The sequence below is a fragment of the Gigantopelta aegis genome, chromosome 7, assembly GCF_016097555.1.
Source record: "Gigantopelta aegis isolate Gae_Host chromosome 7, Gae_host_genome, whole genome shotgun sequence".
NCBI lineage: Eukaryota > Metazoa > Mollusca > Gastropoda > Neomphalida > Peltospiridae > Gigantopelta > Gigantopelta aegis.
In genome coordinates this window covers 44,081,093-44,099,292 of record NC_054705.1, presented here as the reverse complement: position 1 = coordinate 44,099,292, position 18,200 = coordinate 44,081,093, and the positions used below count along the sequence as shown (strand labels likewise).

Sequence of the window (18,200 nt, the reverse complement as noted above, 5' to 3'; positions counted from 1 at the left end):
CTGGTATAGGGATGGGACGGTTATTAGCACACGTTGAGAGTATACTGGTATAGGGATGGGACGGTTATTATCACACGTTGAGAGTATACTGGTATAGGGATGGGACGGTTATTAGCACACGTTGAGAGTATACTGGTATAGGGATGGGACGGTTATTAGCACACGTTGAGAGTATACTGGTATAGGGATGGGACGGTTATTAGCACACGTTGAGCGTATACTGGTATAGGGATGGGACGGTTATTAGCACACGTTGAGCGTATACTGGTATAGGGATGGGACGGTTATTATCACACGTTGAGCGTATACTGGAATAGGGAGGGGACGGTTATTAGCACACGTTGAGAGTATACTGGTATAGGGATGGGACGGTTATTAGCACACGTTGAGAGTATAATGGTATAGGGATGGGACGATTATTCGATGTTTCCGAAAATCGCGGTGTCAGACTTAGGGTTCGGTGCACCGTTTCCCAATTTGCGAACCGCGGTTCATTTCGGTTATTATTATTATTATTATTGTTATTATTATTATTATTTTGTTTTTTTAAATGGTACATGTTTAAACGTGTCCGCACCTTTATGGTAATCACAGCGCTCGATAGGTGCCGGTTGGATCCTGCACAGAACTCGCGAATTTCTTTCAGGTTCTAATAATCAATTCCTATGTTAACGTTTAGTAATAAAACTGATATAAGCAGCGTATCAACACACCCAGGAAGTAGAGCAATAAAACGTGTGACACCTCACAACTAACCTGCAAGAAAAGGGGATGGGGGGGGGGGGGGGGGGGGGGGGGGGTGGTCACATACCATTTGAGAGATTTAATTAATCAATAATGTTTCTAGTAGTAAACGTCATTTTTGCTGAACATTGAAGTTCCATTTTTGGGGGTACCCTGCATTAGTTTCAACCTCTGGTGTATACTGCATAACAACTGTATAACAAATAAAAGTCTATTTATTTATTGCCAATGGATAATAGTATTTGCACAAATAATCAATGTCACATATTACTACCAATCACACCCACAGCTGCTTTTAATCCGTAAATATTTGACGGTGCACATCGAACTTTGACACGGAACTCTCTTCTTTGGTACTATGCAACCTGCAGGGCCCGTAAAGATTCTAACCTCCCAAAATAGGGACTGACCTCATTGATTAATCCGCCTAGATAATAAATATTTAAAATATATTTCGTCCCAGTCGTCAAAATTTTAAAAAGTAAACACGTGTTAAACTGTTAACTTAGAGAACTATAAAATGGTGCCCAATTTCTGTCATATTAAAGCGATTCAACATTGCTAATTTCCGTTAGTTTTTATCGGGACAAATCGTCCACAGTTCCAGAACTACAATGTATGCAAACTGTTTGCACATTTTTTCACTTTCACTACGAGCAAAACAGAAAAAAAACAGAAAAGAAAAAGTAATAACTAGTTAAATAATTCACTATTATATATTATGTGATGTACTTGTGCTTGCTTATCTTTTTTTTTCTCTTTTCTTTTTTAAATCAGTGACACCTTTTCTGTAACTTGTGTTTAGTTAAATAATCAACCTATATACTGAGTGTTTGTGCTTATTAGAGCTATTCCATACTTTAAAAAAATCAAATATTTGACATTATCAAAATAATAATAAACATTACAGAAATATGTCTTGACATATATCTTTGTTTTATAGTTCTATAATGTGTACATAGCACCCAACTGAATAAAATAAAATTTAAAAAAATACGGGAGAGACTATCCCCGGACCCCCTAGCATTCTCGCCCCCCAAATTATTATTGTTATTATTATTATTATTATTATTATTAATTTTTTTTTAACGGTTTATCCGCCCCCAAATTATTTTGCCAACCCTCTGAACTCAAACCCTGGGGGACACATTGCCCAAGTGTTCCAGACACAACACGCTAACATGGCATGGTAAAAATACTATTTTTGTTTTCTAGTCAAGATATAATTTTATATTTAGAATTCTTTTACAAATGACCATTAAAAATAAAGTGTCTTAAAATAGTTCATAATGTATGTATGATAATTGGCGTACTTGTACTACTTGTGGAAAGTATCGTGAATAAATCGAACCGTGGACCAAATACCGAAAACCAAACCGAAAAACCCCAAACCCGAACCTGCATCTCTATACTGGTACTCTATTGAGTCGCGGTCTTTATTAAGTCGCACCATTTAGGATTTCTACGCCACCTACCGTTTACGTTCCAAATATCACAGTAAAATGAGTCGGCAGTCAAGTAGCTAAGACACTTTAAGTATATCCAATTCTTTGTAACATTTTACCTTTTTTTTTCTACACAGGGACCAAACTAGGTTAAAACGACACGACATTTTGTAATAATAAAAAAGACCTATTTTGTAATAAAATTGGACCCATTTTTTAATAAATATAGATACCCATTTTGTAATAAAATGGGACCCATTTTGTAATAAAAATAGATACCCATTATGTGTGGACATATAGACAGACATGATATACCCCTTTTGATATACTGGGGCGATATTTAGCTCGCCTGATGTCCTTCGTTCGCAGGATCGAACCTTATACACGTTATTTTTACATTCATTGATCAGTTTTACAATGGCAACGTTTTTCAATGGCTCTTCCGAAAGGCTTTGAATTGGTTTCTTTTCTTTCTTTACTATGTATTGTCTAAATTTCTGGTATAAGGAGCCTTTCCTGTGCATTTGGATAAGTTGCCAGTTCGGCCTACAACTTTCAGTTTGACAACATGTTTCTCGCGTTTAAATTAATAAATAAATCGGTTGTGATTTAAAGCCTTCTTTTGTTTCATACAACATTTAGTAATGGCTGAAATAGCTCGAAAGATCACGAATACGTATTTTAATTGAATTAAATAGTTAACGAGTAATTATTACGATATACCTTCATCTACTTGCACATGCGTCTTACATTAAAACCACGAAAATACCAACTCGCAATAATTCGCAATTACAAGATTAAAAGAAAGTTGTGTATTTGTTTGTAGTTATGATTGTTGCAGCCGTATATGGACAGAGTTCAACATTTTTGTTCCAATTATTGCATTTCTAGGAAGGTAGAAGAAAGGGGTAAACGAATGAATGAATCCAATTTGTATATCTCCACCAACTACTCCGTTGGTTAAACCAAAATGTGCTGATTACTTTTGTTTTATAGTTTTATTTCCACCAGGTCCTGGTTCCATCCTTGCAGAGGATAGGATCCCCATGACAACAGCAATTACTAACTCCTCCATTAATGTCAGAAAATTAGATTTGTCTTGTACTTCCATGTACCGAACAATACTTGCGGTCCCGTTTTACTTATCAACGAGAACGTAACCTAAATAATATGCTCCTGGAGTAGAGAAGAAGCCTGTCCCCCCACCCCACCCATACCCAGGTTTCCTGGTTTCTAACTGCCTGTTCAGAATCAACCCTTTACCATTGTTTTGAAGGAAACTTCGTAAACAAATTATGCTTTCTTTATCCTTTCAGTTAGGCTAATTATATCCAAACCTTTAATATGGAAGAACAAATAATTTAGAAAGGTAACTGGGTTTTTGTTTTTTCGTTTTGTTGTCATAAATATCCCATCCTAACTCAGGCTGACAAGAGGTGAAAATATAACCTACAAAGGTATACCTTTAAAAACATATATATGTATATGTATATGTGTGTGTGTGTATATGTATGTATGTATATGTATATGTATGTATGTATATGTATATGTATGTATGTATATGTATATTTAAAAAGAAGCAATTTGGAAATGAACGGTAAAACGTCATAACCACAGACAATATCTAATCCTGCCTATAGCTGGAGTCGGTGCCTTTAGAATATTCTATATAAGTACAGTACTCATGATGTCACAAACAAGGCTGCAGGTACGTCACACAAATAGGTTTGTTTTTATCTTGTTATGTTTTCTAATGAACACGTTCTGCTGTTTTCAATATATTTGTTCGTCTCTTTCTCTATCAAACTCCCTGTTACAGAACGTGCACTCAGAATGTATACAGTGTTAACTTATATCTCAATATTTGTTTTCATACTAACCACACACTATGTATACCTGGAGTCAGTTAAGGTACAAAACATAACATTTGGCATTTTTATAAGCAAAGAAATCACAAGGGAAATATACATTTGGAGTATAAATGTAGACTTGAACATTCACTTAGTGCATAAATATTATAATATTACAAGTAATTTGCAGTGACTACATTACACATTATGACTCTAAACTGCCAGGGACTTGGAGGTTCTGAAAAAAGAAAAGATATGTTGAATTATTTGAAATAGAAAAATCTTAATATTGATTGTTTGCAGGATACACATTTTACTAAGGAACTTGAACCATATATACAAGCACAGTGGGGTTATACATGCTTATTTAATTCTTACTGTAGTAACTCCAGAGGTGTAGCTATCATGATAAATAACAATTTTGAATTTATTATAAACAAAACAAAAACAGATGATTCGGGAAATTATATAGCTGTAGATATGAGGGTAAGAAAATAACACTTATAAATATATATGGACCTAATGATGATAACTCCCCCTTTTTTTTACAGATTTACTGAAATGCATCAATGACTTTGATATTGAACAATACATAATTTGTGGAGACTTTAATCTAGTTTTAAATCAATGCTAGTAATTATTTGCATGTAAACCATCCAAATTAAAAAAAAAAATCCTTTATATTGGAAAATTTAGAGGTATACGATTTGGTAGATCCATTTAGGGAACTCTATCCAACTTTAAGGAGATACACATGGAGAAAGAAAAACCCGCTTAAACAAGCTAGGTTAGATTTTTATCTTATTTCCAATAATTTAATGGTACAGGTAGAAAAAGTAACAATTGAGAATAATTATAGGTCTGACCATGCCGGAGTAATTTTAAGTCTAAAACAAAATAATATTATAAAAGGTAAAGGTTTATGGAAATTTAACAATTCTCTACTACACGATACAAACTATGTTAATACCGTAAAACAAATTATAGAAAATATAAAAATCCAATACGCCGTCCCTTTATACAATGCAGAGAAAATAAACACAATCCCTAATGATACAATTCAATTTACTATTAATGATCAATTGTTCTTGAAAACACTTTTAATGGAAATTAGAGGAAAAACTATATCTTATTCAGCAGCTAAGAAAAGGAGAAACAACTTACATAGAAACAAAACTTTGTAAAGACATATAAACATTAGAAGAAAATCTAGCTTTAAATTTCACTGAAATAGAAGAAATGAAACAAAAATTGATGGACATTAGAAAAGAAAGACTAAAGGGACATTGTATTAGATCTCGAGCTAAATGGGTGGAAGAGGGAGAAAAGCCAACAAAATATTTTTGTAACATGGAATCTAGGAACTTTTATAATAAATTAATTTCAAAAATAGAACACGAAGATGGAAAAGTTATTACAAAGCAAAAAGAATTATTGAAAGAAACCAAAGTGTTTTATGAAAAACTTTATTCCAAACAAGTTGGGGAATATGAAAATATACCAGAGAAAATTAAGGAATACAAATTTGATAAATTATCAGAGGACGAAGCAAATAAATTAGAAGGAGAATTAACGTATTCAGAAATTTTATTTTATCTAAAAAGTATGAAAAATTACAAAAGTCCGGGTTCAGATGGTTTCTCAGCTGAGTTTAAAAAAAAAAAAATTGGATAGACTTAGGATATTTTATAGTTAGATCTATTAATTTCAGATACAGTATCGAAGAAATGTCTAGGTATTATAACATGTATTCCAAAACCAAATAAATCTAAGCAATTTCTTAAAAATTGGAAACCGTTAACACTTTTAAACTGCACCTATAAAATAGCATCAGGCTGTATTGCAAACAGGATAAAAAACATTTTAGATAAAATTATTGAGAAAGATCAAACTGGATTTATAAAAGGGCGAAAATATACGTTTAATATATGACATTATGCAATATACCGAAACACAAAATATACCAGGTCAGCTACTATTAGTAGACTTTGCAAAAGCTTTTGATTCTCCATCATGGTCTTTCATTCAAGAAGTTTTAGATATTTCTAATTTTAAGACTTCTATTAAAAACTGGATAAAAACATTTTATAACAATTCTGTCTCAGCAGTAATACAAAATGGACACTTATCAGAAGGTTTTAAATTAAATAGAGGTTGTAGGCAAGGTGACCCATTATCTCCTTACATATTTGTAATATGTGCGGAAATACTTGCAATTTTAATACGTAATAATAAAGACAATAAGGGTGTAAATATTGATGGAGAAGAATTCCTGATTTCTCAATATGCCGACGACACTACCTTTATCTTGGATGGATCCCCAAATTCCCTGTACAATACACTTACTACACTGGATTTCTTTGCAAAAATATCTGGTCTGAAGCTAAATTATTCAAAGTCAAAGATAATATGGATAGGTAGGAACAAATATTCAAAAGAAGTGTTTCATCATTCTAGATGGAAGTTAGCATGGGGTTCAATTCTATTTACTTTATTAGGTATTAATTTCTCTTTAAATTTACAAGATATTATTAAAGATAATTTTGAGCCAAAAATAGAAGAATTGGAAATTGTATTAAATGCATGGAGTGCCCGTAAACTTACACCATTAGACTCACAGTGTTAAAATCACTAATATTACCAAAAATAACACATTTGTTAATTTCGCTACCATCCCCGTCAGAACAGTTAATTGAAAAGTTAAATAAGCGATTTTTCAAATTCATTTGGCAAAATAAACCTGACAAAGTTAAAAAAGATGTTATAATTCAGGACCATAAAACCGGCGGGTTAAAAATGGTTAAATTATCTACGTTTATAACACAATTAAAGTCAACGTGGATAAGAAGGTTACTTTTAAACAACACAAAACTGGCATGTCTCTTCTCGTCAGTTACAGGTATATCGATCAAATAACTAATTATATATGGTGATCATTTTATTAATTTAAAAATTAAAAATATGACTAACCCTTTTTGGGAAGATATTCTAGATAGCTGGCGAAACATGCAATGTAAACAACCAATAGAAAATGAAAACGATATAGCTGGTATAAACATTTGGTTTAACAGTAAAATATTAAAAAATAAGAAGCCTATTTTTTATAAAAAAAAAAAATATGCAGAAAAGGGAGTTTGTTTCATTAGTGATTTAGCTAATACTGATGGAGGATTTCTAAATTTTTGCGATTTTATTGCAAAATTTAATATAAAAACAAACGTTCTAGAGTATGCTTCTTTAATTAATGCAGCGAAATGTTTCATAAGAATATATGGAAAACATAATGATGAAATAAACGAGTCAATTACAAGCGAAAAACCAGTCTACCCCCACAAGCTAAAACAACTTCTTAAAGACAAAACGGGATGTAGAAAAATATATAGATTGTTATGCTACACAAAAGCCATTCCAAAGTCTCAATTAAAATGGGTCCAATTTTATTACAAAATGGTCACATAGTTTTATTACAAAATGGTCCTTTTATTATTACAAAATGGGTACTTATTACAAAATGGGTCTTTTTTTATTACAAAATGGGTAGTTATTACAAAATGGGTAGTTTATTACAAAATGGGCCCCAACACACGACCCATATGCCAATTAAAACATTTGTAGTTTTCTTAATTTATGGCGATCATGCCCAAAATATATATCGAAGTGGCGTCTGCATGTGCAAGTTTATTTTTACGTACTAGACTCTGCACCAAATTGTTCACAACTACGATAAATTACTCTTCTGCCTTTAATTACCTTATATAATTCCCCCACATTTTGTACAGACAGAAATCTTGAAAAACGCATTACGATCACAAATGTTTCACATACTAGATGATAATGATGTCACCGATATCGACTTCGCCGAGATCACCTAGGGCAAAATACATGCAGTTATCTGCCGACTACCATTTTGCTTGTTTATGGAATACTCTTCAAGAGTGATGGATCGATATCAGATAATCTAACACGACATGGCATGCGCTAAGGTATAACGCACTAATCAAAACGTCAGATTCGTTATGCCATATACTTATGAAGCTTCCACTCCTCTTGAAGAGTATTCTATAAAAAAAAAGCAAAATTGCAGACGTTGAAAAATTGCGAGAGTTTTGGTCTAGTTTTGATTTAAACAAAGTCGATATAGATGATATGGTGTCAGTCTAATATGAAGAATCCATATCAATGTAATTTATTTTCGGACAAAAAGTAACGGTAATTAAAGGAAGGAGAGTGATTTATCGTAGTGGTTCGGATGTAAGTTCAAGAATCATAACTCTGTCACAAAATGGGTAAATCGTCATCAAAGTCAAAGTTGGTCTGTAACAATACACGATAAAGCTAAACAAAAACAAAAAATTCAGGGCGCGTTTTACGAAGCGATTTTAACGTTAAGATAGATCACCTTAACTGCATTACTACCTTATGCACTTAATGCGATCTTAGCTGTACGATATATTGAGCCAGACAGACGAACAGCCAGCCAGATAGAGAGACAGACAGACAGACATACAGACATACGGTTGAAGACTAAATATATAGTTATCGTCAGTGGGATTGGTAGGGGACTGATAAACACGTAAATAAGTAATACAGTACTATCAATAGATGAACGGACGGGTGAATAAATGTAGATATATACAAGTATATATGTCTGCCTGCATGTCTGTATGTCAATATGTCTGTATGTCTGTCTGTATTATATGTCCGTCTGTCTGTATGTATGCATGTATGTATGCATGTCAATATGTGTGTCTGCCTGTATGTATGTTTGTATGTACTGACATCCAATAGCCGGTGATTAATTAATCAAATTGCTCTGGTGGTGTCGTTAAACAAAACAAACAATAGTGTATATGTAAGTCTGTCTGTCTGTCTGCATATATGTATGTATCTATGCATGCATGCATGTATGTATGTATGTATGTATGTATGTAGCTATGCATGCATGCATGTATGTATGTATGTATGTAGGTATGTATGTATGTATGTATGTTACGTATGTATGCATGTATTGATGTATGAATATCTATATATTGTATGTACGTCGAGGTTGACTGTTACATACATAAATATTAACGGACTGGCGCAGGTGATAATTAATTCCTTTCTGGCCTCACACATTACCCCATGCCGTTGCGAGGACTCGAACCTGTGACGCCGAATCTCCCGCAAATTGCATACTTGCCACGATCTTTTCTGAGCTATCGAGACATCCACATAAAGGATGCTCTGTAACTCAACCATATGCATCGGGCCTACAAACTACGCGGTCGATCCCGCTTACGTACATGAAACAGTGGGCAAACATGGCCTAGCTAGTATGTATTGATGTATGAATATGAACAAACTAAAGTCGGTATGTCTGTCTGTCTGTCCGTCTGTCTGTCTGTCTGTCTGTCTGTATGTATGTATTGATGTATGAATATCTATATATTGTATGTATGTCGGGTTTGACTATTGCATACATAGATATTAACGCACTGGCGCAGGGGATAATTAAATTATTTATGGCCTCACAAATTGTTTCATGCCATTGTTGGGACTCGAACCTATGGCACCGATTTGCCCGCAAATTGCGGACTAACCATGATATGTTCTAAGCAATCGAGTCATCCAAAATTACCAAATATCTGACATCCAACAGCCGACGATTAATAAATCAATGTACTCTCGTGGTGTCTTTAAACTAAATACACTTTATCTTTAACTTCTAGAATTACGCAAACTTTATTTTGCAGCCAATTAAAAAAAATGGTTCTGTACAGGGTTTTAAAATATAAAATGCGCATACGAGCTTCGCAAACTCCTTACACATAACAGACAGCTACTCTATTGTTGCTACGTTTGCTATTTTACAATGCACTGAAGCGTAGGGAAATGAGATAAAATTTAGCTGCGTATTCTCTTACTACAATGATGTAGTTATTAATTAGTTTAAAACGATAGACAGGTGGGCGATGTTCCAATATAGCTGATACATAAATGATATCTCGGAGTCTCTGCGGTATATGATATCGGCGAAACGTTCGATTGTATCATTTGCCTACAAGTGTTGCGACTAAGCGTGCTATTCATTGCGTTGATGCATTTACTGTCTGGAACCGTGGCTTCAAAATGCGAAACGGTTTAAAGGCGCCGTAATCATGAGTCCCTTGACGCATTTACGTTTCTTCAACGCGGCAAAAAGATCAACTTTATGAGTTAAAAATCGAGTTATGTGATGAACGTCAAGAAAAATGTATTCACCTATTTGACATCGCATTTACAAATTCCTTTTTGAAATACCAGGGGGGTTCGTTCAGACCAAATCGATTTGCATTGACCGTAATGTTAACATTTGTTACTAAAACTGATGTATTCAGGGTTTCAACGCACACAGACAATTCAGCCGTAAATCATGTGTTACCTCGTATTTAATATACACCGGCCTCGCTGGTGTCGAGTTTAAGCCATCAGACATAAGGCTGGTATGGCAGGTACAGGGTTCGCAGCCCGGTACCGATTCCAACCCAGAGCGGGTTCTTAAGGGCTCAATAGATAGGTGCAAGGCCACTACACCCTCTTTCCTCTCACTAACCACTAACCAACTAACAACTAACTCAATGTCCTGGACAGACAGCCCAGATAGCTGAGGTGTGTGTCCATGATAGTGTGCTTGAACCTTAATTGGATATAAGCACGAAAATAATATACAAGTAAAACAATAAAACTTTGTTTTGTTTAACGACACCACTTGATATATTAATCATCGGCTGTTGGGTATCAAAGATTTGGTACTTCTGGAATATAGTTTTAGAGAGGAAACCCGCTACATTTTCCCATTAGTAGGAAGAAATATTTTATGTGCACCATCCCACAGAGAGGGCAGCACATACCACAGCCTTTGGTATACCAGTCGTGGTGAACTGACTGGAACGAGACATAGCCCAATGAGTCCCATAACGGGGATCGATCCCATACTGACTGCGCATCTAGCGAATGCTGTACCACTGGGCTACGTCCCACACACTGCATTTAATTATGAAGATGTTTTCTAGTCCTCATTTGTTGGCAGAAAACCTCAATTCTTTTTTTCTTTTTTTTCGCGAAAACACGAGGCGCGTTCAGGACGGCTATAGCGCTCGGATAAATTTGACGTGTGCCATATTTTAAGGAAAGAAAACGAAAGAAATATTTTATTTAACGACGCACTCAACACTCGGTTATATGGCGTCAGACATATGGTTAAAGACCACACTTCATGGGCTACTCTTTTTCGATTAGCAGCAATGGTTCTTTTATATGCACCATCCCTCAGACAGGTTAGTATATACCACGGCCTTCGATATACCAGTCGTGGAGCAATGGCTGGAACGAGAAATATACCAATGGGCCCACCGACGGGGATCAATCCCAAACTGACTGCACACCAAGCGAGCGCTTTACCACTAGGCTACGTCCTGCCCCTCATAGTTTAAGGTTACACACCATCATTAATTACTGCATGCAATTTAAATACAATGTCAGAATATATACTGTGAAAAACACAACGTGTCTGCTAGTTTTAGTGAGAACTCAACATTGATAACTACCTTGTGAAAAACACAACGTGTCTGCTAGTTTTAGTGAGAACTCAACATTAATAACTACCTTGTGAAAAACACAACGTGTCTGCTAGTTTTAGTGAGAACTCAACATTGATAACTACCTTGTGAAAAACACAACGATCAAGAAATCTACGTGTCTGCTAGTTTTAGTGAGAACTCAACATTGATAACTACCTTGTGAAAAACACAACGTGTCTGCTAGTTTAATGAGAACTCAACATTGATAACTACCTTGTGAAAAACACAACGTGTCTGCTAGTTTTAGTGAGAACTCAACATTGATAACTACCTTGTGAAAAACACAACGATCAAGAAATCTACGTGTCTGCTAGTTTTAGTGAGAACTCAACATTGATAACTACCTTGTGAAAAACACAACGTGTCTGCTAGTTTTAGTGAGAACTCAACATTGATAACTACCTTGTGAAAAACACAACGTGTCTGCTAGTTTTAGTGAGAACTCAACATTGATAACTACCTTGTGAAAACTCGACACAGGTTGACCGCCATCAGTTTCAATTAGTCACCTCACCGCCTCATCTTCCTGTCCTACAAGTGGCAGTACACTACTTGTACCGTTGCTATCAGTTAGGACTAGAAATAGCACGTCACTTCAAACAAATGGGTTATCTAAATACTATGCAAATCGACATCCTTTTCATCATGAAAATTTCAAAAAAACTTTTCAGAATTTTGTATTATTTTTAACGATAAACTGTTTTCAAACCCAGACTATCTTAAGTAGCGACGTGAGAGATGGTTAATGTTAGGCGCAAACACAGTATTGTGAATTCTCGTGCCCACACCCACATCCCCACCTCCGACATTCCAAAATATAGATAAACAGAACTTGATGGATCTTTATTTTTAGACGAAGTTGCACAAGTTTGTGGTGAATGTGACATGAAAAGTATTCAATGAATGTCACTGATATACGAAGAAGAACGATTATCATTCTAGGAATCGACCGATGTAACTTTCGTGCTGTGAATGTCTTTTTTGTTTTGTTTTAAATGTGTCGTTGATATCGTGTGTGTGTCTGTGTGTGTGTGTGTGTGTGTGTGTGTGTGTGTGTGTGTGTGTGTGTGTGTGTGTGTGTGTGTGTGTGTGTGATCGATCTTCGTTTGTAGGTGGGTTGTGGTATGTGCTATCCTGTCGGTGGGATGGTGCATATAAAAGATCCCTTGCTACTAATAGAAAAATGTAGCGGGTTTCCTCTCTAAGATTTTATGCCAAAATTACCAAATGTTTTACACCCAATAGCCCGATGATTAATAAACCAGTGTTCTCTAGTGATGTTGCTAAACAAAACAAACATTTTGTTATTACTTTGTCTAAAACACAGACACATTTCTTTCGAAACTACGCGGGGTGACAGAGTGAAACGTGTTTGTTCTATGCACATAGTGATAATTCTATTACAGTTAGTTACACATGTAATTCATCTGTCAGTAAACTACGCCGTATTGCTGTTGTTATCCACACTATCTGTTTGACTTTTTCAGGAATGACGATTTACGTCGACTGTTGTAACAAAACACTTAATGGACACGTCAGTACCAATACATTTCAAGCTGGTGTAACCATCACCCAGTAGTGACGTCAAGAAGAGAAAGGGTGAGGGAGAGAGAGAGAACTCAATCACAGCATGACAACACTTTCGGATTCCACGGGTCTCTTAAACGAAACTGAAGAAGAAACCGAAAACGGAGCATTCGATGAAATGGAAATAATCCGGAGAATGAACAACGACAAGGCTGTGTTACTGATACCGGCCATCACCTACACCGTCATACTGATGGTTATCGGAGTCATTGGCAACCCGCTGGCGATCTACATCTACGGGTTCCGCTGGGAGAAGACGACTCTCAAGTACTTCCTACTGTCGCTGGCGATCATCGACCTCGTCAACTGCGTCATCACCATGCCGACGGAGATCGCGATGCTGCGGAACTTCTACTACTTCTCCAACGCCAAGATCTGCAAGATGTCGCGATTCACGACCTACGTCATGAACAACGCCTCCTCCGCCATCTTTCTCGTCATAGCCGTCGACAGGTACATCAAGATCTGCAAACCGTACACCAAGCCGATGAGCGTCAGAGCTTCAAAGGTCGCCTGTTGTGTGGCGCTCTTCGCCGGTGTGTCTGTTTCCTGGCCGGCCGTAGTGATGTACGACAGGATCGACGTGCCCATCAGGACCAACGTCACCGGTGCAGTCTGCGGCGTGCATCCTCAGGAGCACTACAAGCCGTACCTGTTAGCGTTCTTCATCTATCTGTGGGTGGCCTTCAGCCTGATAGGGGTGGTCATATCTGTCCTGTATATACTCATCTACAGGGCGATACTCACGAGGAAGAAGTCCAAGTTACGCTTGTCGGGTCGCTCCGAAGATGCCTTGAAAAGGATTCGAAGCGAAACCAGCAGCCACAATGACGCTGGCAGCACAGCGACCCCAAAAGACGGGCCCGAGACCTGGAAAATACGTTCGTACACATCCAATGATGACGCGGAACACCAAATGCCGGCAGACTACTCTCTGTCGAAGTTTTCCAATGGGAGCCGTAGAAACACATCTAAGACGAAGTGGGACAGTTTAAGATTCCGTCCAGGGAGATCAACTGTGATGCTGTTCGCTATTACCGTGGTGTATGTGTTGACGTTTTTACCCTTCCTGATCGTGACTATTATCCGGACGCACGTGGGAGCGTCGTTTTATTCGTCCCTGACGAAGGGGGAAGAGGTGGCCGTCAACATCTTCCTCAGGTCGTACTTGGTGAACAACTGCGCCAACCCTATCGTCTACGGTTTCTGTAACGTTCAGTTCAGACAGGAGTGTAAGCAACTCTTTAAAAGAGTGTGTTGTCGAAAACAGGATAATCCGTAACACAAATCACCTTAGGTTATTCACGTAATCTATATCTATTTCTTAATGTTTTAATTTTTTAAATTTTTATTTATTAATTATTATTTTTATTTTTTTAAATTATTTTTTAAAATTCTTTTGTTGTTTTTTAAATTCGATTTTACTGTTATAATATTTTCATATACTTACCTTTCTGACACCCAATAGCCGATATATATTTTTGTGCATTCATTCGATTTTACTGGTCAGACGGTGTTAACTTCATTAGTAAATCTCTCCCCCACCCTATTCCCCGTAACGAGAAGAGATTGCAATAACTGTTTAAAAACACATCGCATGTTGAACAAAGGTTAGTTGATGTTTGACATAAGGTATTTAAAGGTCCTATCACCACTTTGATGAACTAATATTCTAACGACTCGTATTAGATATCAGTAAAATATTTCTACGATTAAACTTGCATTTTAAATACATTTTGTTGTTTAGAATATCAGTGTCTGTACATTCAACGTGTTTCTGATCGTTCCGTTCTAATATTTACAAGTAGCCCAAATTGGATTTGGCGATATCCCAATAATTTCGTACCTACGACAAAGTTAGGAAGTCAAATGACGTTTGGCCTAGAGCAAACAGCAGGATGATCAGAAAGACATTTAATATACATCCACTAATATTGTGGTTAGAAATATCTATTTAATAGGTAATTACTGTCATTAACACGTCTGTGTCGGTCAGAGGCGGGACGTAGCCCAGTCTTAAAGCACTCACTTAATGGACGGTCGGTCTCGGATCGATCCCCGTTGGTGGGCCCATTGGACTATTTGTCTTCCCAGCCAGTGCATATCAAAAGTGGTGGTATGTGTTATTGTGTCTATGGCACGGTGAATATAAAAGAACCCTTGCTACTAACGGAAACAAATGTATCAGGTTTCCTCACTATGACACAATTACCAAATGTTTGACATTCAGTAGCCGATGATTAATAAAACAATGTGCTCTAGTGGTGTCGTTAAACAATATGAAAGTCCCTTTAATGGGACCCTTGATCCCAGTGTTTTGGAGTGTGATAAAAACAGCATAGAAATAATAAGGTATGTTGATTCCTCATCACTGTGACAGTAACGAGGGCCCACCGGCCTCGGTGGCGTCGTGGGTACGCCATCGGTCTACAGGCTGGTAGGTACTGGGTTCGGATCCCAGTCGAGGCATGGGATTTTTAATCCAGATACCGACTCCAAACCCTGAGTGAGTGCTCCGCAAGGCTCATTGGGTAGGTGTAAACCACTTGCACCGACCAGTGATCCATAACTGGTTCAACAAAGGCCATGGTTTGTGCTATCCTGCCTGTGGGAAGCGCAAATAAAAGATCCCTTGCTGCTAATCGGAAGAGTAGCCCATGTAGTGCCGACAGCGGGTTTCCTCTCAAAATCTGTGTGGTCCTTAACCATATATCTAACGCCATATAACCGTAAATAAAATGTGTTGAGTGCGTCGTTAAATAAAACACTTCTTTCTTTCTTTGTGTGTGTGTGTGTGTGTGTGTGTGTGTGTGTGTGTGTGTGTGTTTATCCCCTTAACTCATACAATGCTTGCAATACAAAATTGTATTTTTTTGTACTGTACAGTACTGTACCGTACCGTACCGTGCCGTGCCGTATCGTACCGTCCCGTACTGTATCTTGTACTGTGTCTTGTACTGCACTGCATTGCACTGCACTGTACTGTACTGTATTATATTGTTTTGATCCAGAGCACAGTACTGTGACCAAAATTCAGTATGTCATCGGACTGCGGACCTTGGAAAGCTGATAGACTGAAGTGGATTTCGGTAGACAAAAACACTGCAGGCCATCTTTAAGATCGAGTCCTGCCGCAACTGCTACACGCTCAGAATTTGCCTTCCACTTGAGATGTGAATCCTCCGAGTGAGAGGGCTGGATTTAGCTCAGTCGACTGAGTGCTCGCTTGAAGTGATTGCGTCTCAGGATCGAGCCACCTCGGTTTCCCCTGATGACTACGAGCGAGAATTACCAGATGTTTGGCATCCAATAGCCGTTGATTAATTTATCAATGTGCTTTAGTGGTGTCGTTAAACAAAACAAACTTCTTCATTCGGTTGTGTATTGAAATAGCGTATCTTATACAGCCGTTGAAAAATAAGAAAGAAAAGAACAAACACATGTACGATATTTAATATCACATGCCGATATCGATTTAAAAGCGTTATGCTAGTTCCAGACTACCAACTGCCACGACAAAGTTGGCCAACTTTCTGCTGTCAGGACTTCTATGACTGTCTAGTTGCTATTCTGAACGCTTTTACAACTCGATTCTCGTCGTATAACCCATGAGTTGTTAATCTGAGCGCACCCGTTTAAGTTGGGGAAATTACAACGCAACCGTCGAATTGGCCAACTTCGTCGTGACATTTGATAGTCTAAGCCTAGCATTAGATTAACACCTCCACGATGACAACTGGGATATCAAAGCAACATCACCCAATTAAATTATCAAGAACCTGTGTAACATTTGATTTGCACTCCCCAGTCATTATTATACGTATAATGTGATAATCAGATATGACTATATGTTTCATCTCTTTCCTTCTGTCTATCTGTCTGTCTGTTTGTCCGCCCGTCTGTCCTACCTATAGTTTTCCGGATGTTTTTTTTTTTTTCACAATGCCTCAAAATATAGAGTTAAAATTTGGTATATAATTTTATTTTATACAATTACATATCAGCTTTGACTTGTATGACGCTTTACCGATTTTAACCGAATTATGGCCCTTGAATTTAGGGGATAAGGAAATTGGTTTTTCGGACTTTTTTCCCCACTGCCTCACTTATTTTTTCGATTCCGAAGATATTGAGATGAAATTTTGCATATAGCTTTGTCATGTGCTGTTACAGATCAAGTTTAACTTTCATAGCAATTTTTCCATTTTAACAGAGTTATGGTCCTTGATCTTAGGAGACACACAAATGTGTTGGGCTCCGTAGGAGATATGTGGCCTCAGATTACAGTTATCTTGACATTTTGTTGTCCAAAATCCGGAAATTTCTCCGCGCAAATAGTCTGCTGTGTGACTGTGATTATTTCATGGCAGACAGCTATGAAGTGGCAACTATTTTACCGAAGTTGACAGGGGAGAGCATTTAGTTTGTAAACATGTGTAACTTGTTGACACTGAAGACTTGTTTGTGGTAATTCCGGCCCATGTCAAAGTAGTGTTTTTTTGTGTGTAAAATGGGTGTACTCCGGCCAGTTTTAGAGGGTGTGTTTGTCTAAACCAATATCCTGGGAGAAAGAGCTGGACAACAGGGGTTGTCCTTTTCAGGGTATGTGTCCCTCAGGCAGGCAAAGGTACATACAAAAGTCCACGGGCTTGCTGATATTAATAAAAATGTTATAGCCACTAAGGCTATATATAAATATATAGCAAAATTAATTGTGGTCTGTGGCCATGTATTGCTTTAACAGTACTCTCAGAATGCGTGTTATGCATATAATCTACATTCTACATTCATTACTATTCATTATTATAATATGCATTCCTCATTCATTAGTATACGTGTACATACAATGTGTACACCCTATCCATATAATGCATACAATCTACATGTCAGTTGCATTGTCATACACTTCACATTCATTATAATACATATAATCTACACTCCACGTGCTTTATTATACACATTGTTTACACACT

At 37.0% G+C, this 18,200-nt stretch overlaps 1 protein-coding gene across 2 annotated transcripts in view; it reads left to right on the top strand.

Annotated features, from left to right (window-relative positions):
- Positions 1-14,560, top strand: part of LOC121377326 (G-protein coupled receptor 84-like) — a 44,078-nt gene extending 29,518 nt beyond the window's left edge. For both annotated transcript variants that reach the window (XM_041505266.1, XM_041505268.1), the window contains exon 2: positions 13,128-14,560. In XM_041505266.1, the coding sequence (XP_041361200.1) occupies positions 13,271-14,509 (1,239 nt within the window). In that variant the 5' untranslated portion in view covers positions 13,128-13,270 and the 3' untranslated portion in view covers positions 14,510-14,560. The remainder of the gene's footprint in view (positions 1-13,127) is intronic.
- The last annotated feature ends 3,640 nt before the right edge of the window (positions 14,561-18,200 follow it).